Source organism: Cryptomeria japonica, chromosome 9 (assembly GCF_030272615.1).
Source record: "Cryptomeria japonica chromosome 9, Sugi_1.0, whole genome shotgun sequence".
Classification (NCBI taxonomy): domain Eukaryota; kingdom Viridiplantae; phylum Streptophyta; class Pinopsida; order Cupressales; family Cupressaceae; genus Cryptomeria; species Cryptomeria japonica.
In genome coordinates this window covers 239,345,910-239,369,211 of record NC_081413.1, presented here as the reverse complement: position 1 = coordinate 239,369,211, position 23,302 = coordinate 239,345,910, and the positions used below count along the sequence as shown (strand labels likewise).

Here is a 23,302-nt window from a genome sequence, read left to right as displayed (position 1 = left end):
TATATCTTACATAGTTAAAGAGATTCATCTTTCCAATCAAAAAAGAACATGAAAGGATGAATTCTTCTTTCATAAGAATGAATTTTTAACATTCAATGCATCACCCTTACCTCACATTCATCACTTAACCCATAACATGATATGCTAATCTAATATTTCATGAGATATTCTAGCATTATCTATTAAAATGGCATTCATCTAATTTACTCATTTATATGTAGGATCATGAATGCAATTAGGAACTTAGGTCCTTAACCGAAGGTTGGCTTAAATCGACCATTTCTTTTACACGTATCAAATCACATTTATAAATAAACACTCAAATATTCCAATTGATACAAACTACACCAAGAAGTAGCATCCATATTAATTCACATATTCAAACAAAGAGAAGAGGGAGAGAGAGAGAGAGAGCCACCAATCAAGCAATAAATATGCCAAATCAAGTTCATTCTATAATAATCATGATAGAATTCATACATGTTTTCAATCATGCAAGCACTTCATTTCATTGAATATAGGGGAAACAACTCATCATTATGACATAATAGAGCCAATAAGCATGATCATATGGAAATACTTCATGTTATACATACACAACATCATTAATTAAGAGGTTGCAAACTCTTTTATACAAATCTATAAACGAGATCATCCATATACCTAATACTATCTTTTGCATTCAAGAAAACACTACAAATCACAAGGGAAATTCAAGGCCACATAAAAAAAAATCAACAATTACTTACATTAAGAGCATACACAAGAGAGAGAGATACATATAATGTCAGTAAACAACTATAATCTGAGAAGAGATAGCACTAGAAAATGCAGTCAAACAAAAACCTAGGGTCTTCATGACTTATTTCCCAAATATGCATCCAGGAGAACAAACACGTAGACAAGAAGCACTATAACCAACTTGCCACAACAATACACCATACAAGACTAAGGAAAATAAAATTAAACAAAGATCCCAATGTAGAAACTTGGGCTTTGATATCAGATCTAATGCCCTGCTAAGGAACCCTAGAGGACAACAACTAGCTAACCAATCTTACAAGGCAATAATTTTTTTTAAGACAAACCACAATACAATGATTAACTCATTGTGAAATTAATTATATCCAATGCACAAGTGGAAGATAAATGTACACGTCAACTAAGTCCTCATGTGAGTTCCCTAATGTCACACTACCTATGTAATACTCTACACAACATCCAAGAATTATATACCATAATGAAATATCATAACATTGTGAAATGCATGAGCATACACTTCTATCTCTAGGTTCATTTTAAACACCAAACTAAGTGTTCCTATGATAACCAAATTGTATAAGAAATGATAAAGCACCCATCCATATAAGAGTAGCTAGTACCAACATCTCACCACTTAAGCGCTACTCTAGGATTACATGGCTTTTCAATTACATTAAATAGCATTAAATCAATCTCCCTAAGGGGTGTCCAATATACAATAGTAGTGATAAAATTACAATGGTTCCAAAAGACATAACATCTACTAACACATCAATTGAATCATCTACATCATGAAATGAGAGATACTAGAAAGAAGATACAAGGTCCATCCAACGCACACAAACAAGTCCACCAATCCCCAATGGAAGTTGGTAACAACCACCCAACCATGTGGAACACTTAGGTCCACCCCACCATGCTCAAGATATAGACACAAGGCCCCACACACATAAGAAAACAAGGCCAACATCAGCAACATCCAAGAGCAACATAAAAGATACACATGGACAAATAGGTCACACTACAAGGTTTCACCAAAAGCTTGTGACACAACCACATAGGATAGGGTTATAGGGTACAAATAGAAAATAGTGTCATTGTATAGCCTCAACATGAGTTTCCCTAGCAACCTCTCTATGCCCCAACACCCATTTGATAACTCTTACAGAACTGAATAATCCTTTCATAGAGACAAGGAGGTTTGATCATGCTAGATCAACATCCTCAGGATGGACTAGCCTTCCCAGTCACATCCTTGGTCTGTATGAGCACTCAAGACCATGGGTGAGGCTTCAAAATTATCTTTTTAATGTGTATTTTCCATGTGATTCATTTATTAGGTTTTCACTTGATTAAATAACTCTTCAATGAGATTCCCTAGCAACCACTTTAGGGCCTTGACACCCATTAAGAACTACCCACCCCCCCACCTTTTTTGTCACAAACCATATTTATCTATAATTATTATATTAGGAAATGTAACAAGCTAAACATTTTAAGAGAAATCAATTCAAATAATCTAATAGTTGCAAATATTATCGTTAACATTAACATAGCAAGAAGGATTTTTATTTTTTTTTATATTCAAAGCAGGAACATGAAATATGATAATTGGAAGATTAAGTACATTGAACTAAAAATTAAGCATACATGTAAGATTTAAGAAATAAATAACTTGCATGAAATTAAAGAGAGATAGGGTTTAGAGAGTACTTTTCAACTGATGCTAAATTATGAACTTCAAACTCTGTCATGATATTGTTACTACTTATCAAGTTGTCATTAGTTTTTATATTCAAAGTCATACTATATATTCTAGTTGGTTAGCACTACCGAATCATGCAGTTGGTATAAACAGAGAAGTCGGTATGCACAGTCTAGTCGGTTACAGAAGAAAGCAGTCACAGAACACAGTATACACCGAAGCTATCTACCAAGTATCTTTTTGAGACTACCGAGCAGTAAAGTTAACACACCGAGTTGATATTCACCGAGTGAAACGTGTTACCAAATACATTGAACTTGGACATGCATATGAAAACGTGTTACAAGAATCGAGGCACATCTAACCGTTATTACATTGGAAATTGCACTAGAAGATTGTGTGTGATTACAAGGTCAATCTAACCAATGAAATATTTTGTTTAGTTATTTATTCAAGGAATCTTGTTTGTAAGATCGAAGCAATGAATTGGATCACCATTTTAAGAGATCTATTTATACAGCATGAATTAAGAGCAAGGTGTGTGCATATATGTATGAAGGAAGACTGTTACAGAGACATAGAGGTCACTGAGAAGGTTTTCAGAGAACAGTCGAAGAACAGAGTAAACAGAAGGGTTTATCGAGTTACTATATGGGTTACCGAGGTATGCTATAAGCAAGGTAATCTTATTCTGAGCACATAGAATCTGCTATAACATTTCAGATGTAAAGTTGCAGATGTGTGTAATGATTTATTGTAATATTGTGAAGTTGAATAGAAACCTTTAACAGGGTAAAAGACTCTAACCAAGTCTATAAATTGTAAGGCCTCTAACCAGGTGCAGCATTCAGAATAATGTTGTGAAATCCTTTAGCAAGGTAGATCTAACAAATCTTGTTACTCCTAATAGGGTAAGCTATCAGAACTAGCTAAACATGTAGCTCTAACCGAGCATCTTTATTATTGCAGTAGTGAAGTTGTGGGTGCCATCCCCACCGCAGTTTTTCTATCTAACTAAGAGTTTCTACGTAACCAAAATATATGTGTTATGGAGTGAATCATGTATGATTGTTATCTATTTGTTTTAACTTTATTTTATGTTACTGCACTATTCTGTTTATGCATAACAGTAAGGTTATTATTAAAGAAAAGTTTTGGAGTACTGATTCACCCCTCCCCTCTCAATACATTAGCTTTCCATATTGGGTCTGACAGTTGGTATCAGAGCTTCTATCTTGGAAAAGGGTTTAACTACCTAAAGAGAAAGATCTTATCAATGGAAGGCTATAAACAATCTCAGGGGATTGTGTATCTGCAAGAAGAGTTGGATCATGCAAATCAAGTGATTGTAGACATGCAAAGGCAAATGCAAAAATCTCTGAAAGTAAGAAGAAGATTATCTGATGACTTGTAGGATTCTCAAGAGTTAGTGGAACAAATTGAGACATCATCTGAGAATAGTATATCTGAAGAGACTGAAGAAATGATTGGAGTATTGAAAGAAAAGAACAAAGCATTGGTTGATCAGCTAAAAGCAATGAAAAGAGAACATGAACATTTCAGTACACAGATGACTGAAAAACTAGATGCATTGAGAACAGCTGAGGATAAAGCAAGAGATCTACAAAGAGAGAAACAACAACTTGAAGTCTTAGTATCTGATAAGAATGATGAAATCATAAGGTTGACTGGGATTCAACAAAATATGACAGATCAACTAGGTTATGCACATCATGAAGCAATTCTAAAGAATGATGAAAATCAAGCATTAAAACTTGAAGTATCTGTAGACGTCTAAAAATGGTCAACGCTTGCGGAGTCATACTTTAACATTCGCGCATTGCCTTATTTTAGGGTTTTTGCATCGCATTAACATTTCTTCTATGTCGCGCACTTGGTCTTTATCATTTGCGAACATCAAGTCCTTCTTTTGCATTCTTCATTTATCTCGCTTTCGAATTTGGTCTTGTCGATAACAATCTTCAGTCATGATTTTGGTCGATCTTATCCTGTCGCATCAATGTGCATGCTCATTTGGCATATTTTGACATCGTCAATTCGATTTCATTTTGGACATCGTCAATCCTAATCGATGATAGAATTAGGGTTTTGTCCTCTTGTCAATCTTGTCATCTTGCGATCGATTCGTCATCGATCCTTATCAACTTGTCAATCTTGTCATTTTGCGATCAATTTGTCATCAATCTTGTCATCTTGAGATCGATTCATCATAGATCCTTATCAACTTGTCAATCTTGTCATTTTGTGATCGATTCGTCATCGATCCTTGTCCTCTTCAATCATGTCAATTGGCGCTTATCAATTTGGTCCCTTTTAGTTAATTCGTCAACCAATCTCAATCGTTTGTCAGCACTGGTCCTTTGTCAGTCAGAATCATGATCAAATCGACCCTACATCAATTATCTTTTGTCAAGACCTAATTGTCGTCCTTGCATTTCTAATTCATCTTCTAAGATTTTATGATTTATTCATTTAATCTTGTTTGTCGTTTTCCCCCTAGGTTAAATTATTTATTTATTTATCCTAAGTCTTCTTGTCACAATTAAATATTTATTTAATTGGCTAACTAATTCCTCCTCTTTTTGTGAATTAATTAATAAATGAAAAATTATTAATTAATTTACCTAATTTTCCAATTTACTAATTTCTCCTAATTCCTAATTTTCTAATTTTCATCAATTTTCAAATTTCCTAATTTCTAATTCATCTAATTTTCTATTTTCTCTAATATTTCTCCTAATTTCATGGGAATGACATAGCAAATTTGTCATAATTTGTCATAATTGTCAATCAATCAATTTTGACATAGCAATTTGTCATAATTTGTCATAATTATCAATCAATCAATTTCGCATAGAAAGTGTCAATTTGTCATAATTTGTCATATTTGTCATTCTTGATTTGAAATTTCCTTTCAAATCTCTTCATGCTAATCTTGTCTTTTCTCCAATTTATCTATAAATTGGATGAATTTCTTCAATCCCAATTAATCAACTTTTCGAATCGATCCCCGAATCAATCACGCTTCTAGTATTCTTGCGCTACCGTCTTGTCAATCTTGCTTTCACATTATGCTTATGCACTTGAAGGTGAGATCCACAAAACAAAGCAATTTGAAGGAGAAAGAAGGACAATGGATAATTCTGGAGGAGACATTCACGTTTGCGATGGTTTGCATTTGATTTGAATGTTTTGTTTTCATGTCTCTATTGAATGTTTTTAGGATTTGTCATTGCAATTTGGTTTTTTGTGATTGAGCTAGTTTAATTTTTATATTGCTTTGATGATTTCCAAATTCCTATCATACAGTATCAAGATTGATCAATGAACTTGAAATAGAGAAGAAATCCAAAGAAACATTGAAGAAGATTTATGATGCATCAAAGATGTTGGATGAGCAACTGAATACAAGAAGAGCCAACAAAGATGCAAGACTCGACTACAAAGGAAAAGACTCTACTGAGAAAGGAATTCATACTACCAAGATAGGAGAATCATCAAAGCAAGCTGGAAGCAAGAATAAAATCAAAAAGAAGAAGCCTATTTGCTACTACTATAGAAATCAAGGTCATACTGCCAACATATGCCAAATCAGAAAAGGTAAGCAACCGACTATCACTAAGTCAAATGAGTATTGTTACAATTGCAATAAATATGGTCACACATCTAATCAATGCAGGACAAAGTCTGTTAACAACTATCAGAAGGCAAAATTCAAAGGGTTTTGTAAAAATTGCAATAGATATGGACATAGTACTGAGAAATGTTGGTTTAAGCAAAAGAATCACATGCGGAGTATACACCGAGCAAACACTAGAGGTTACCGAACTCACACAGATCCTTACCGATAATATGCAGCAGTACCATGGGATTATAATACAAGGATATGGTGTGAATGTTGTGGAAGATATGGACATATAAGTGCCAACTGTTTTATAAGGTTTGGAATGAACAACCGAAGATCATGTAGAAATCCTGGTATGGCATGTTTTCATTGTCACAAAGTTGGACATTTAGCTGGAGATTGCAGAGATCAACCTAGAAGAGACACTGAAGAGATAAAAGAAAAATTTAAGATGATTTGGAAAAAGAAGGAAATCATGTCAGATAAAGAAAGCACCTTACCTACCGAATTAGGTGCACCTATTCCAAATTAATCAGAAAAGGTATGAAGGGATTGCATTCTCTAAAGGTTAAATCATAACAGTTCCTATTCTATTATGCACAAAATTCAAAATCTGCATAGTTAAGATGCATTAGTAAGTTTGAAATTCCATCAAAAGTACTTTACAGGAAACCTATCAAGTCGATGTATACAGGAAGCCTGTCAAGTCGGTAAATGAAGGAAATTTGGTTACTCGGTTAAAACAAAAAAGGAGTAAATCGGTTAAAGGTAAACCGAGTGCATTTAATGTTTTGACCTAACCCGCACGGAGCCCGATAAGGTATTTTGTGTACTTAAAGGTATTTTCGTGGTCATTCTCATTCACCAAGTTTTCAAGAAAGCAAAGCAGAGCAAATCAAGGCGATCAAACTTCATTCAGAGCAAATTTCAAGGTATTTACATCAAATCTCATCACATTGTTAAGCTGGTTTCCGATCTTGTCAAATTGCTATTATCTACCGGGTGTGAAGCGTCATTCGTTTGTAAAACGTCAATCCCTAAGGATAGTTTGCTAAGTTTTTACCTGAAATCTACAATGGCGCCCAAGATCCAAGATCCCATAGTTGTCAAGAATGTGGAGAAGCCCTTGTTGGAGTACTCTTTTACTCCTAAAGTCGCCTCTGAACCGGATGACAAAACTGCATTCTCACTCATCCCTGATCGAGTCTTGTTAGTCGAAGATGTTATATTCTTCACCAAATGTTGTGTTGAAGAACTCGGTCATGTTGAGATCAGTGACACATATGATGAACTTTGTACCGATGGCAAAATGGATAGCAAGTACGAGCATATCAAAAGCAAGGGATTAACTGAAGCCCTAGCCTATCCCCGTGTGTTCAAACCCCAATGGGTTAAGTTTGTTTTAAGCAGAGTCCATGATGATTTTATTTGGCTAGAGGAGCAACCATTCAAAATCATTAAGGAAATCATCCATGTGATCACCGGGTATCCTATCTATGATCATGCACGAGCATAGAAAATGATATCACAGAAGGAGTTAATCAGTCTAACTGGAGTAGAATCTGATTACTGAGGACTGAAATTGAACAATATCACTGATGCATAACTTAAGTTTGCAATTAGAGTAATTGATTACTATTTCTTCCAATCAGCAAGGGAAAACAGTGTACCATGTGCCGCTGTTGACTTAGCCTATAAAATAGTGAAAAAGAGAATGAAAGTAGATTTATGTGAAGTGCTACTGAAGAACTTGTTTGAGACCCTGAACACAATAAGGAAGCTAAAGAAGAACAACTCGGCAAACACACTAAAGTTTGGTTCACTTCTTGTATGCATGTTTTTCTACTTTGAGAAGTTCTTTCCCTCAGTCGGTAAAGTAGTTTGGGAGCTACACCGACCTATCACCCATCAAATCAATGATTTTATCAAGAAATTGGGAGATAATTTTAATGATATCATGGATGACTATTTCAGCAAATTTCAAGAGAAGATGCACAACAGGTACAGGATTCTACCACAGCTAGTAGAGAAATATAAGGATGATATATGTTTTGAGGTAGACACCGATTACTGTTATATGAATGTTGTTGAACCAAGGACTCAATCCTTGCCACCAATGGGTTATGAGATTGACTATGATATTACACAACAGCAAATTGATGCCTATCTTTCATTGCCAAGGCATGCTACCGAACTAAGATATGGAACTTATGAAGAGGTGAAAGAAAAGGTAAAAATGAGCATTGTAGTACCTAAAGCTACAAGAAAGGCTACAAAGATGATAAAGGTTTTATCTGAGAAATTCAGAGAAGCATCCTCCTCTACACCTGCCAAAGGCACTCTTGCCATTACCGAAGAGGAATCAGAAGCTCAAGAGGCAGGAATAACATTAAGTACCGAGTTGCCTAAGGGTAAAGTTCTGAAAAGAAAGAAACGGGACATTACAAAGGCCCTACCGACTCCACCAACAAAGAGACCCAACACTAGAGCATCAATTGCATCACCGAGTAAGAAACAAAAGAGTGTTACTGTTCCCAAGGTAACCAAAACCTACAAGAAATCTACTCGGAGACTCAATTTGGCAAAAGAGTCTAGTGATACAGAATCCGATGATGCAAACAAATTTCAGATTGTAAAAAGCAAGAAGGTAAATATTCATAGTGTTGAAAACTTTTGTGCCAATCTTAAAGAATATGGTGGATTTGCAGGATTTAGATATGTCAAGTATGAGACTAGGAATAATGATGAGAAGCGACAAATTGAAGAAGCTGTCATCTGCACACTTCTAAAGTTTCGGCTAGCTCCATTAGAACTAGTAAAGTCACTTTCGATTGAATTATACTTACATATTGATAACAGATGGAAATATGCAATGGACTCAGAGAAACAAATAAGAGAAATAAGTCTAGTCCATCTATTTCTTGATATGTCTGTAGCAGAAATAAAGGAGCATTTGACAACCTACAATTCTAAATTTCTTGTCAAACAGAGAGCCTTAAAATTGATGAATGGGCTATACATTGATGTAGAAAATGAGACAAAAGCCAAATGGCTAGATATCTTCAAACGAAAGGATGTCAATGAACAATCTCAAATTGAAATTGTTGATGTCACTGAGCACGATCCTGATGTCACTGAGCAAGGTCCTGATGCTACCAAGCAAGACCCGGCTAACACTATTCAAATTGATGAAGATGTCATGGATGCAGAAGCACTGGAGCAGGAAATGATAGAAGGCACTACCTATGCAAAACTTGTATCTAGTGAATCTATCTTAGAACAAGTTCAGCCTTATCCGCCGGTCAAGCCACCTGTCTCTACCGAAGCTCCTAAGGATACAGAACAAAGCACTGAAGGTCACAAGTCTGAAGCAGCAGAAGATACAACTAAAGATCAGAAGTCTCAAGCCCCGTCAAGCACTGAAAATGTTACAGCTGAGACCCCTAGTACCGAGACACCCAAGGACACCACAACGGCTACAGGAACTGACCAAAGTGTTGCATCTACCGAGCAACCTACCGAGGGTCAGCAAGCTTCACAAGCACTTGTCTTAGTGCAACCGACCAAAGGTAAAGAGAAGAAGGTGAGAAAGCATAGTTTCAAGATTGATTTAACTAAACCGATAGTGTTGCCCAATGTGGATATCTCAAAATTAAAAGGGCAAGCACTTACTGATTTCGGTGAACTATGAAAAGCAAAGGCTGAACAAGAAAAACAATTGGCTATTCAAAAGAAGAATAAAGTACTACAGAAGGTGAAGACACTGCTAACAGATATGCTTCCTTCAGCAACAGTGTCAACCAATGCAGCCATCCACATTCAACTGGATGAACTCCTTACTCAAATAGAAATATCTGGAGTTGATGCATTTGAGTGCCTAGGCAAGCTAAAAGATAAAGAGCTTACTGCAAAGACGAAAGAAGAGGTACAAAAAGCTCTCGCTATAGGAAAAGTAAAGCTTGTCAAATTCATTACTGAGTTGTCCCCTCAACTCAAGCATATTCTTTATTTATTTCAGAAACTTTGTACACTTTCCTTATTCATTAAAGATATCAAGAATAAAACTGATGCAATTGAGAAAGAGATCATCGGTCTCTCCAATAAGTTGACCACCGAACCTAATTCAGTTCAGAATTTTTATACCAAGCTTCAACAGCTCATGGCTCAACAGTTAGAACTTAGAAATGAAGAGCATAAGATCAGGATAGATATAATGACCCTCCAGACATTATTCCTTCCTCATCTCTCATCAGTTCAAGAGCAGATTAACCGAGCTACACGCCTATCTACTACACAAGAGGGAAGCACTCTTGATGGCTTAATATCACTATTGGCTGATATTCAAGCACAAAATTCTTTAATGGAAAGTGTAAAGGATGCACTCTCAGTCGCACTCACCGATGCCCGGAACAAGTATACATCTATTTTTGATCAGTTACCACCCCTGGATGGAAATTAAGTTTTTGATGTTTGTCAAAAAAGGGGAGTAATACTACCTATGATACTACATAAGGGGAGTAATATACTATTTGGAGAGTGATATAGTTTTGGTAATACAGCTTTGAGTATTATATACAGGGGAGTATACCGAGCAGAGTATGCAGAGCACACAAGCACAAAATAGAACCGAGCATGCAACATCTGAGTAATACACAGAATAATGATAAGGGGAGTATATCTGCATATACTATTTCATTGACTATTGTATATATTGTCAAGTGTAGTCATTTTGCAAAGTATATAGATTTTTGAGTTATGACTTTGAAAGTAGTTTTTGTCAAACATCTTAACTAATGTCAAAAGGGGAGATTGTTACTACTTATCAAGTTGTCATTAGTTTTTATATTCAAAGTCATACTATATATTCTAGTCAGTTATCACTACCAAATCATGCAGTCGGTATAAACAGAGAAGTCGGTATGCACAGTCTAGTCGGTTACAGAAGAAAGCAGTCATAGAACACTGTATACACCGAAGCTGTCTACTGAGTATCTTTTTGAGACTACCGAGCAGTAAAGTTAACACACCGAGTTGATATTCACCGAGTGAAACGTGTTACCAAATACATTGAACCTGGACATGCATATGAAAACGTGTTACACGAATCGAGGCACATCTAATCGTTATTACATTGGAAATTGCACTAAAAGATTGTGTGTGATTACAAGGTCAATCTAACTAATGAAATATTTTGTTTAGTTATTCATTCGAGGAATCTTGTTTGTAAGATCGAAGCAATGAATTGGATCACCGTTTTAAGAGATCTATTTATATAGCATGAATTAAGAGCAAGGTGTGTGCATATATGTATGAAGGAAGACTGTTACAGAGACACAGAGGTCATCGAGAAGGTTTTCAGAGAACAGTCGAAGAACAAAGTAAACAAAAGGGTTTACCGAGTTACTATATGGGTTACCGAGGTATGCTATAAGCAAGGTAATCTTATTCTGGGCACATAGAATCTGCTATAACATTTCAGATGTAAAGTTGCAGATGTTTGTAATGATTTTATTGTAATATTGTGAAGTTGAAGAGAAACCTTTAACAGGGTAAAAGACTCTAACCAAGTCTATAAATTGTAAAGCCTCTAACCAGGTGCAGCATTCAGAATAATATTGTGAAATCCTTTAGCAAGGTAGATCTAATAGATCTTGTTACTCCTAACAGGGTAAGCTATCAGAAACAGCTAAACATGTAGCTCTAACCGAGCATCTTTATTATTGCAGTAGTGAAGTTGTGGGTACCATCCCCACCATAGTTTTTCTCTCTAACCAAGAGTTTTTGCGTAACCAAAATATATGTGTTATGGAGTGAATCATGTATGATTGTTATCTATTTGTTTTAAATTTATTTTATGTTACTGCACTATTCTGTTTATGCATAACAGTAAGGTTATTATTAAAGAAAAGTTTTGGAGTACTGATTCACCCCTCCCCTCTCAGTACATTAGCTTTCCATATTGGGCCTGACAGATACTGGTGAGGAGGGAAAGTATCATTAGGGCACTTTTATGCCCAACCACAGACTATCTAGTCCCCAATGCCATATCCTTCTAGATTGGCCCGGCCCTTCGCAAGGAGGTAAAGGAAAAAGAAAACTCAATGCCATCTGAGACTCGGTGTTAGGACCTACACATTTAGTCGGTCATACACTAAGGGTAACTCCCTACTAGTATGACACTGTGACTAGAGGTGTATCTGGTAATAAAGATCAGACAAATGCATGCATTACGCAGCACCACCTTGGCCAAGGTTTAACACTATAAGCACGAATTAACGGGTTGTCAATGATCTCACCCTTCTCGGCAATAAGTTTAGGTCTACGAAGTTCAACTAAACTCCAAAGGGAAATTAAGACCCAACTTTATGTTTAGCATACATTTGCCACATATTTAGTACTATGAACTATTATCACAATTTCCTTTCACATTCAAGACTACATTGGTTTATGATGATCAACGGAGCCCCTGGCTTGGGAAAGTTAGGGCGTAAGAGCCACCGATTGTACGCACAATTCCTAAATATGGAATAAAACTTGTCGGGCATGTCTCTGCTATCTGACCCTTTGAGAGGGACCTCCCAGTAATGATGCTAACTACATCCTTTGCAAAAGTACTCTTCTACTCACTACCTTCCTAGGCTAGGGTATAGGTTAATTCCTAACTCTAGAGAGGGTTATCTCAATTAGATAGATTTATCTCAGAGTTATCCTGACTTTCAATCTAAGGAAGATTCTGAATATTATTGTTTAAAGGATCAACTTCTTCATTAAGTTGACTCGGGTATGAACACCCTTCAGTTCAATGGTATAAGTTTGCACCACTATGCTGAATATTCTTACCAACACATGTTAGGTACGCTTACACATACACACGAGTACAAATACCTTCACATATCTATCAAGTAATACCAATTATAACCACACGGGTATCTACTTGACGGTATATGTCAAAGTACATGTACAAGTATGCATAAGTACCTATACCTTCATATGTATGATAGGTATTCTAGGGTGCCTTAGACTAAAAGTATAATTAAATTTAACAACTAGCAATTGTATCACAATAATCCCAAATTTTATGAAGAGCAAGGATTCCATGGTTAAGAATTTATTCGAGTCTAAAGTTCTACTAAAGAATATACGCAAATCTAACACATAGGCCTGTAGTTGTCATTACACAAATTTTTCTACCTTAGAGGTATATGAACTTGTGTAAGAGTGTATATTATCTCTAAGACACACGTCGGCTGATTTTAAATTATTGGTTTTCCGGTTTAAGTTGACCGATAGGAGCCTTGTTGCACCTTGATACCTGGTTATGTTCTTATGATTTTCAGATTTTAGTTAGCTAAATGGTGTTAGTAAACATATCCTCCAAGCCTACCACCAATATTTATATTTTTATTCATACTGGCAGACCTTAAACATGTTGATCTAGAGATAGTGTAAACTTGTTCACTCTGGAAATGAAGATATTTTTATGTAGAAAATAATAGAACAGTATTATGGAGGATTTAGGGTATAAAATGAGTCTACCACTATAATTCCAGATTTACAACATCTGAAGGAATTAAAAACACCTCACTGGTTTTCTGCATACAGTCTTCCAACCACTAAAATGATTTTCCTGGCCTTTCATGATATAAGCATACACATTGTTATATAGACACACACACACACACACACACACACACACACACACACAGATATATATATATATATATATATATGTTCACATATGCATACATTGACGAGTATATATATTTACACATATGTATTCCAAATTTAACCAGGTATGAGAATCTCGTACATAATATCATTCCATTTAAATTTACCAAAAACAGAAGGTAAAATTTGCATTATGCAGAAGTAAACAGAAATACTACGTATAAATTTTCTTTAAGACGGCATACGGGTTTTTCCTTTCCCATCAAAGTATATTTCTAGAATTCACATTACAGAAGGAATAATAACTTGGAAATTTTCATGGAATATTGCAGAATAAACTGCATTTATTTTCTTCCCTCTATTTTCTAGAAGTTTAATGAAAAATGGAAAAGAACATAGTCGAATCAGTAGGGTAACCAAACCACATGACCTAGAGGAAGTAGAATCCTGTCAAAGGTTGCACTCTAATGTACTTCTCACTCAGAGCCCTTGAACTTAGTAATGGCTGAGCAGACAATCACGAAATTGCAGAGTAAACCCTCCTTCCTTTGTCGTCTAAAAGAAGAACAAATAAAACACGATAATGCTCTCCTCTTCCAAAAATGGTTTAAGTATTCACCAACCCATGACTCTTCCTTGGTTCGCCCTAATACCAGACGGAATTCTCAAACCGCCCAAGGAGTCACATTAATCCCATGCTCCATTCTAACACCTTCAGCATATTTCGCTTTCAGCATAAGCTTCCCGTGAAAAAATATCTTTCCATGCCTCCTTTAAAAAAAATGAATGCATAATATTACTTATATTTGGTGCTTTTATTTTCCCTTTTCTTTGCAAATGAAATCGATATATATATATATAGCACTCGAGACGAGCTTGCTCTTGCACCTGATGGAGCATCTCATCTATTTGCCGGTGAAGATATATATATATATTTGGAAGTATTGATAATGCGTTAAACCCATTTCTTTTCTTTCTTTTACTTGCTTACTCTATTCTTTTTCAAATCTCCAATACCTGATAATTCCAAAAGGCAAGATAGAGCGATGAATAAAGGTTTAATTAAAAACTATATCCCTTACAATTTTGCCATAATATATTTAAGTCAACACTTAGCAACTTTAGGAGGGGAAAACTTCATATCTCCCTTTCACATAACCCTCACTTGATTATAGAGATGCCAATTTAAAGTTGGCAAATGATAATTTATTTAATTAAAAAATAAACATTGCCATATAAATTATAAATTAATTAAATATACATATTTATTTATATTTATTTATATTGATATATATGCGACCTATACTCCCTACGAATACCTGACTGTGGTAGTACGTATACGTACTCCCATACCCAGGTACTCGTATAGGATATATACGTAACATATATACATATACATAAATATATATAATTATATAATAAGAGTAACATTAGTCCCAACCAACTTGATTAATAATTATCTCGAGAAGCGACAAACCCTAGGGTTATAAACCCTAAATTCTCTACAGTGACCTACCAGGTTACCTAGTGCACTGGCTAACAAGGTCTGACAAGATCAACATAGGTTTAATTGGCTTAGGTTAGGGTTTTCAAATGGCATTGAGTCATTTCCTTCCTTTCACCTCCTGACCTGATGATACTTTCCCTCCTTTCATGGAGGACGACGGTCTCCTGCACACACTTGGCCCACGAAAATTGGTTAGATCCAATCTTGTCTAGTTCTAGCAATTAATAGATCATGACACAGAAAATAAATACAAGACTTGGAACTTAGAAGTCAGTCCCTTAAAAAACTCAATTTGGAGAGAGTTTTTCAACACAAAATAACAAACAAATAACCAGAAATTAAAATCACTTTCAGATATCAATGGAAGACATTAATTACTTTATTTTCCCCTATTCCAATCCAATAAGGAAATTTCATTCACAAGAGAATTGAAAACCATATGAACAATCCATTTGAAAACATAAAGAAAGAGAGAGCATTCAATGCCAATGCTTAAACACACATGACCATAATTTAAATCTTTTTTAAACAACAATAAAAACCATTGAATACATCACCTTTCCATATTCAAAACATGGAAAAAACCATATAACATTCAAAAGGGTTTTCAAACCCTACCTTGGGTCTTGCAGAGACAACAAGAATAGAGAATGTCAAAGAGATAAGGAAGCACAAAAGCAATCCACGAGCAACCAGGAGATTCCAACCAGCAACAAGCCAAAGAGATCCACAAAATGCTCCAAAAAATCCTCTATCAACACCCAAATACAAATTCCCAAGGTCTCTCCAAAATCCATTCGCAACTAGAATTGTTACTCTAGCCCCTTACTATTCTAAATGGGCTCCCTGACCGAGTTGGTTGAGGGGAGGGCTGGCAACTATCGAGTGGAGGGGGGGCCCAGTTGGGGGTCATCAATGAACCGATGCCCCCCTACTATTCTAAAGGCAAGCTAATGCCCCCAGTTAATTAATCAGTTCCATAGAATTGGAGGGCGAGTCCGTAGACCCATAGAATAGTAGGGGGAATCAACTCGCTAGCCCTCTCTCCACAAACAACCAAACTCAATCAATAATACTTTGAAGACTCACAATTTCTTCCCACAACATTATCTCCTGAACTCTAGCCATCCCCCAAAAAATCAGTCATCCCCAATAATAAAATTATTCCCAAAACTTGTATGGGAATGTACAACCAACCCCCAAAAACAAAACTATCCAAAACATAACAAAAATCTATTAATTAATCTCACAACTATGCAACCAACTCCCACAGCCAAAATAATAATCAAATAAAGAATAGCATTCCTCCCTAAAAGGATTGCATGAATAAAAGGAGGAATAAATAATTTACTCCCCAAAGTAAATATCATTACCCCCACCAAGTGCTCATAAATCATAAAATGGTATTAAATATTATAATATGATAATAAACCATTAATATCTCATAATAAACATTAATAATATTAGTAATAACAATAATATTAATCATAAATACTCACACCATAAATGGTGTTACCAAATCATAAATATTAATAAAAATACAACACATGAATGCACATGAACATGACTAAGATGGAAACATCGTTCACCACATAACCAAGGCACTGACTTGAGGATTCGAACATTACCTTTATGGCTATTCAAATAGGTGATCTCAAGACCAAAGGTGTTTGTCCTAATACAAGACAATGGCTAGGGCCAAGTCAACTTGAGCCTATATGATATCTCCATTACCACCATTGGGGATTGTTGGGCATGCTCAAACCTGTGAAGCTAGATGGAGTCGATGTCTGGTACCTACATCAAAACAAAACACAAAACACCTACACGCACAAATATCTATATATACATCTAATAAATAACATTAGTAATCACCTGAGCATACGTTAGTACATCATAAACAGAATACATTATCCAACATATAGCCATCAAGAGATCATAATCATAAAAGCTTAATATACTCATAAATCCTCAAGAGCATAAAACATCATAAACATCAAACCCTAATAACATTAGTATGATATCATAAGCATAAACTATCATAATCAACAACATGTCCTGAAACATAGAAATGTCATGAGTGATCCTGACGAATAATGATGAACTACTAAGGTCCTAACCGGTACTGAGAGGGGGGGTGAATCAGTACACACAAAAAACCGCTTCAACACTTTGTCATATCAAAACACAGCTAACCGGTTGTCTTCACCACTGAACTTAACCATAGCTATACCGATTAAACAAAAATACTTCAGACAGCATTCAATAGATCTCAAACCTTGATAACTACTTCACTGATATAATCATGCATGAGTTGTACCAATAATACCACAACCATTTAACAATGCATGCATATCTAACTTAATCAAAACCGCACAATCATCACATGAAAATCTCACAACCCATAACACACAAATTTTTCACGTGGAAACCCAAATGGGAAAAACCACGGTGGGAATGAATACCCACAAGCTGTCTATGAACTCTTTTGAAGTCCACTTTGTTAGGAGCCTAGTCTGGTTAAAGACTTTACAATAAAGGTCCTGTTAGGAACCGATCCTGTTAGGGATCACCCGGTTAAGGGATGGCTATATACCCTGTTAAAGGTTGAAACCCTGTTAGGAGTTACCTCGCTAGAGGATTTAAATAACACAATAACCTTGAGCCACCTGGTTAGAGGATTTACAACAAAGCCTGTTAAAGCTACCTGGTCAAGGGATTTACCTTCTGTTGAAATGGTTAGAAGACAACAAGTAAAACACTGATCTAATAACAGCACTTCTTGCTAAGGCAGATCCTTTTCAGTTCCTCTCTTCTGCAATCACACTCTGCAGATTCCTCACTCTAGTTCTGTAAGTATCAAATCTCCAACACGCGAACACAAATACAACTTTTGCCAACCACTGCAATAACAAAACTCATCGACCTTATAGACAACAACTAGGTCGGTAGCATAAACCCTAAACCCTAAATATTTCATGTTTACGCTTACAAGTGGTCCAATCCTTACCGTCCAAACACATTACATAGAATGAAACGATCTAAAACATATCTCAAGGCATTCTGCATCGTCCAATCTTCACTGCATCTGAAAATCAATAACCCATCACACGCTCTTCACACACCATTAAGAAAAACGTTCATTCCCGAGGTAGGCATTCAATGCATTCAATCTTCACGCGCAAGAACCACAAAGAAATCCTTCACGTGCACACAACTGACATGGTATCTCGATCCTTATCCTTATTCCTTAACTAACCGGTCACAAAACATCATCAGTTGCACCGCACAAGCCAAACTGGTAACCCTAGAGCTGAACTAAGACTACCAACCGGTAGTCACACTTAGTGAACCCCAACACCGGTCCACTCCATCCCGGTTGACCATAACCGCTTCCGATCTTCATACCAGTTCATACCAATTCACCTGCTTGAGCACTTATTGACATCAATGACAACATGCATTATCACCGCTTCATCATATGCCAACAGATCCATCAGCATGAAACAAATAAATATGTCCTAAAACATAAATCCATTATACATAAGCAGCCTTCAATAAAGAAATTGAGTATGCCTACCTCTAATAGGCAACATGCCACTCAAGTCAACATAATTGCAAAAGAGACATAATTAGGATACAGACCAAAAAGGTATTACCCTAGATCATAATTCATTTCTCAAAGAAGAGCATATAATAAACAAGATTAGAAAATCCACTTGATGACTACTCATAACATTAAAAGAGTATCATAATGGACCACCTCCTAATTAGCATAGTCGGGATCTTTGCACATCATATCTAAGCACCCTCATATACATATATGCAACCAAATATCAAATTCATTGGAAGGGAATTCTAACATAACATGCATTCTCATCTATTTAGATGATGTGATGTTATCCCTTTCCATCCATCATCCATAAAATATAACCATGCTACCTTCATGAGTTAACTACATTAGTGGAAACATTATTATCATGATGACCACTAGATCTAATAGATATCTTTATCCACGTTTATTACCATTTCATTACTTGCTTCATTAGCATTAAGTGTAGGTTTGGTATCATAATACCTACCTTATCATGTGAAAGTTAGAGGGGTATTACACTATGTATGCCTATCCATTTTGAACCACTTATAGAAATGGGTTTAGACATTGATTTACACAAGACTAGAACTAGATGCTTTCTGAAACATAAATATACATATACATATAAATCATTAACTATATTTAATCCTTTTAAATCAATAAAATCATCTAATAAATCATTAACTTTAGTTAATCATTTTATATCAACATTCACTATCATATTTCAACAAGAAGTCTAAGCAACTAAGTTTACATCCAAACTGCATTAGGACAAAATTTATAATAGTGAAAGATTAGTTTTATGAGTACTTTTGAGGTCACACTTATTTACTATATTGTTCTCCTTCTTGTCCTTATCCCAATGAAAAGGTGGTTGTAAAAGTCTCAACATTCAATCATGCATCTTCCTTCTTGGTACTTTCTCCAATTATGTTGATGTTACATTTTGTAAATTCAGATTGACTTAAGTGCTAAGGGCTATTCCCAATCCTAAATAGAATTCTAACAAGCTTCCAAGAAGTGCCATCACAGCATATGCTTCTAAAACTACTAAACCTTGATTTATAAGGCTGCGTCCCTTAGCTGGGCTCTAAGATCTATTTTTAAATAGTGGGAGGTCTCATAAAGTCAAAAAAGATTTGCACATAATTAATTGAATTTTTTTCCAATTGTTCGGATTCTTCCATTAAAGAAGAATTGCTAAGCTTAGCTGAACTATAAAAAGGGCCTACTCCCCCCACCAAAATCTAAAACTTATAACAGAGAAGCAATAACTTTAGAGTTCAAATATTTCTGCAAACTTAATTACAGATAAACAGAAAGCAAACAAAACCATATCTGCACCGCTTGAAATTCATACAGCCCAAGGCTGAATTCTCAACTGGAGCACGACCCCTTCCTCTCGGACAGCCATGGCCCCTGCTCTGCATTGAGGGGCGCCCTCGACCACGACCCCTTGAACTCGCAGCTCGACGGCCTTCAGCAGCTCTCCCATTCCGTTCAACCTTTGGGATAAGTCCGTTCAAACAGGCAGACTCAAGGAATTCATCTTCCCTGTCTGCATTGTTCGGTTCATCCCCAATAACCTCCTTTCTAAGAATCTGAGCGCCATTCCCGTGAATGCCCTGTGACGCCCTAAAGCAGGGCCCTTTAAATCCAATAGAAAGGGATAGTAGTTGATAGTCTCTCCCAGAACCGAGAATAAAATCAGGTCTCCCGGGTCGGCATATTTTGAATCATGCATTTGAGCTAATTGATCTCAAACTTCCTTTGCTGTATTTGACTCACATACGAGTAGAAGCACATAATCACTTAATTTCAAAAGTATCTAAGAGCGAGCCTTAACATCTCTTATCTCCCACTAACTGATAGAATTTGCATCTCATGTAGGTTTGCCCTCTTTTCCATCAAATAATCTAAACATGTCCTTGTTCAGGAAGAATTGAACCGTACACCCTCAAACTGCATAGCCTATTGCCATTACTGTATCCGTGTAACTTTAGAATCTTGCAAGTATGTTTCTTGAAAAAGAAAATGAGACCTTTAATGCCAATAACATGTGAAAATGTAGAGCAGAGTTGAAGTTTTTCTTTTCTGTGACTGAAAAAGCAAGAGAAGTATACTCGTGAATGTGGGATAGTCATGGAAAACAGCTGTCAGTGTAATAAACAATTTGCTTATGTGGATAGTTATGACATAGACCCCTGTGATTGGCTCTTACTCACTTGGTTATACTGTTGACAATCTGTAGGTCCCCTTATAAACCTTCTATGTCACACTCTAATTCCTTTCAATGTTCTAAATAGCTGGATAAAAATCTTGCTACATATTGAGACAATATGTTCATTAACCCTGTGAGTGAAATGGTGTCCTAAGAGAAGTACATATTTGTTAGGTATATGTAAGAATAGTTTTGGATTATTAACATGATGTAAACAAATTTTATGCAGTTGAATTCAGAAACACAACACAACAATCATTATAAACAACAATCATTATAAACTGAAAATGTAATGTCTCAAAATGATACATTTTGTCATTCAATTCTACACAAGCTGAATCGTGAAGCATGAAGCAGCAATAAATCAACTTTAGACTACTATAGTTTTGTTTAAGCGGGATGTTTTGTTATATGCTGCACCTTATGGGCATTCATTTTGAATATAGTTTCAACAAGAGAAGAAGTTGACTTGTCTGGCAATCCTCCATGATTCTTTGATTAAAAAAATTATTTTAATACTTGGAGTTTCTCTTTCAATCCTTCCCATTGTTTGTAGATCCAAGAAGTGCATAGATAGACAAGGGTAGTTTTTACTTGGTGAGACTCATGTTACAAATATAAATCCATGATTCAGCATTACTTAGAGGATGTAGATGCACACAGTCCCACAGTTCTGAATGATAATCTTATACTGAACCTCAAAACAAACCACTACCCAAATGATATCAGAAAAGCTAAAAAGGATATTTAAGATCAGCACAGATTTAGTGTTAATAGAATTGGAATTTGTTTTTTTTTTTTAATTTGACAGTGTAGATATTTTTATGTCCATCTTTTCAGATCAAATTTTATGATTTGTCATTGAGAAATGAAAGCATGAGACCTAGAACTGTCGAATTTTTAGAGGAAAGAATGAATACAATTGCAATGGACTGCGACAGGGAAATGATGAAATTCATTCTTCACATGGGGTCTATTTTTTTTTTGAGGTTATTGAAAATACACAAGGGATACAATAGAAATATCCATTCCCATGGAAAATTCATCTGTTCCCCTGTGCTTCCACTGTAAGTGATTAATCTCGCAGCTATTTGTCAAACAGTTTTTCACTGTCAAAAATTGAAACAATGGAGCAGATGCTTGTACTACTATACATCAATGACTGCAATAACATTCAAATTAAACTTAATCTGTGGTTTTTTGCTGATAGTTGAAGCTTTATTCATTCAGAGGCAAAGAGTCGCGAGTACAACCACAGCGGCACCTAGTAGAAGAAAGACAGAAAAGATCAACGCCAGAGTGAGATTACAAAAAGAATAGAGATTGAGGGCATCATATAAGTATCTTATTCTTTGCCATTGTTTCTTGCTAGAAAGGATCAATTTTGGCATCATGTAGTTCGCCAAAAACTATCTTGCAAATAGAATCAAATTTCAAGATCCCCAACCCCCACTTTGGAATTCTTAACAGAAATCTGAAACATCCAGCCGTGGTTGTATGAACATACCCCGGATAGAGCATTTAGAGAACTGTGATCCAACAGAAGAGCACCCAGGAATCCATCTCCAAGATGTTTTGTGATTCTGAGAGGAGAGCTCACACACTAACATCTGAGATTGAGAATCCTTGAAAAAATACAAGAAATCTCCATTGCCAGCAAACTTGTAGTCAAAATCTGTTTTCCCACCCAAAAAACTATTGAAGAATTCGCCAGGCATTGACTCAATCTCCAGCCAACCATCCTCGTCCAGCTCCCACACCTTCAAGCATTTACAGTCCCTGGGAGAACCCACTCCTCCAACCAGAGTAAGTTTGTCTCTTCTCTGCACAAGGAAGGAACATAAGAGATGTGGTCCCCTTGGCACCATCACCTCACTCCAAACCCCTGTTACAGAATTAAAAGCAATAATACTATAAGGCCTAGCTGAAGTGAGGCAGTAGATTGTCCCATTGCAATAAACTGTGTCATTGGGCGTCCATAAAGCCAATCTCACAGCGTATTCGCAAGGGACCTCCCCAACCACATTCCATGAATCTGCCAATGAATCATACATTTCTATGGATGGCTCATACCCATTTGCATCTTGGGATCTCCCACCTGCTACAATAATTTGAAAGCCACTGCAATTACCATTGTTGCCATCGGAATGAAACCTCCTTTCAATCACAGAGATGAGACTGCTTGATCTGGGCTTGTG

General features: G+C 36.0%; 1 protein-coding gene across 1 annotated transcript in view; it reads right to left on the bottom strand.

The window, feature by feature from the left end:
* Positions 1–22,300: 22,300 nt before the first annotated feature.
* Positions 22,301–23,302, bottom strand: part of LOC131037193 (F-box/kelch-repeat protein At5g15710) — a 1,847-nt gene continuing 845 nt past the window's right edge. Inside the window, exon 1 of the mRNA XM_057969263.2 lies at positions 22,301–23,302. This exon is cut by the window's right edge and continues 845 nt beyond it. Coding sequence (XP_057825246.2) covers positions 22,568–23,302 — 735 coding nt within the window. The 3' untranslated portion in view covers positions 22,301–22,567.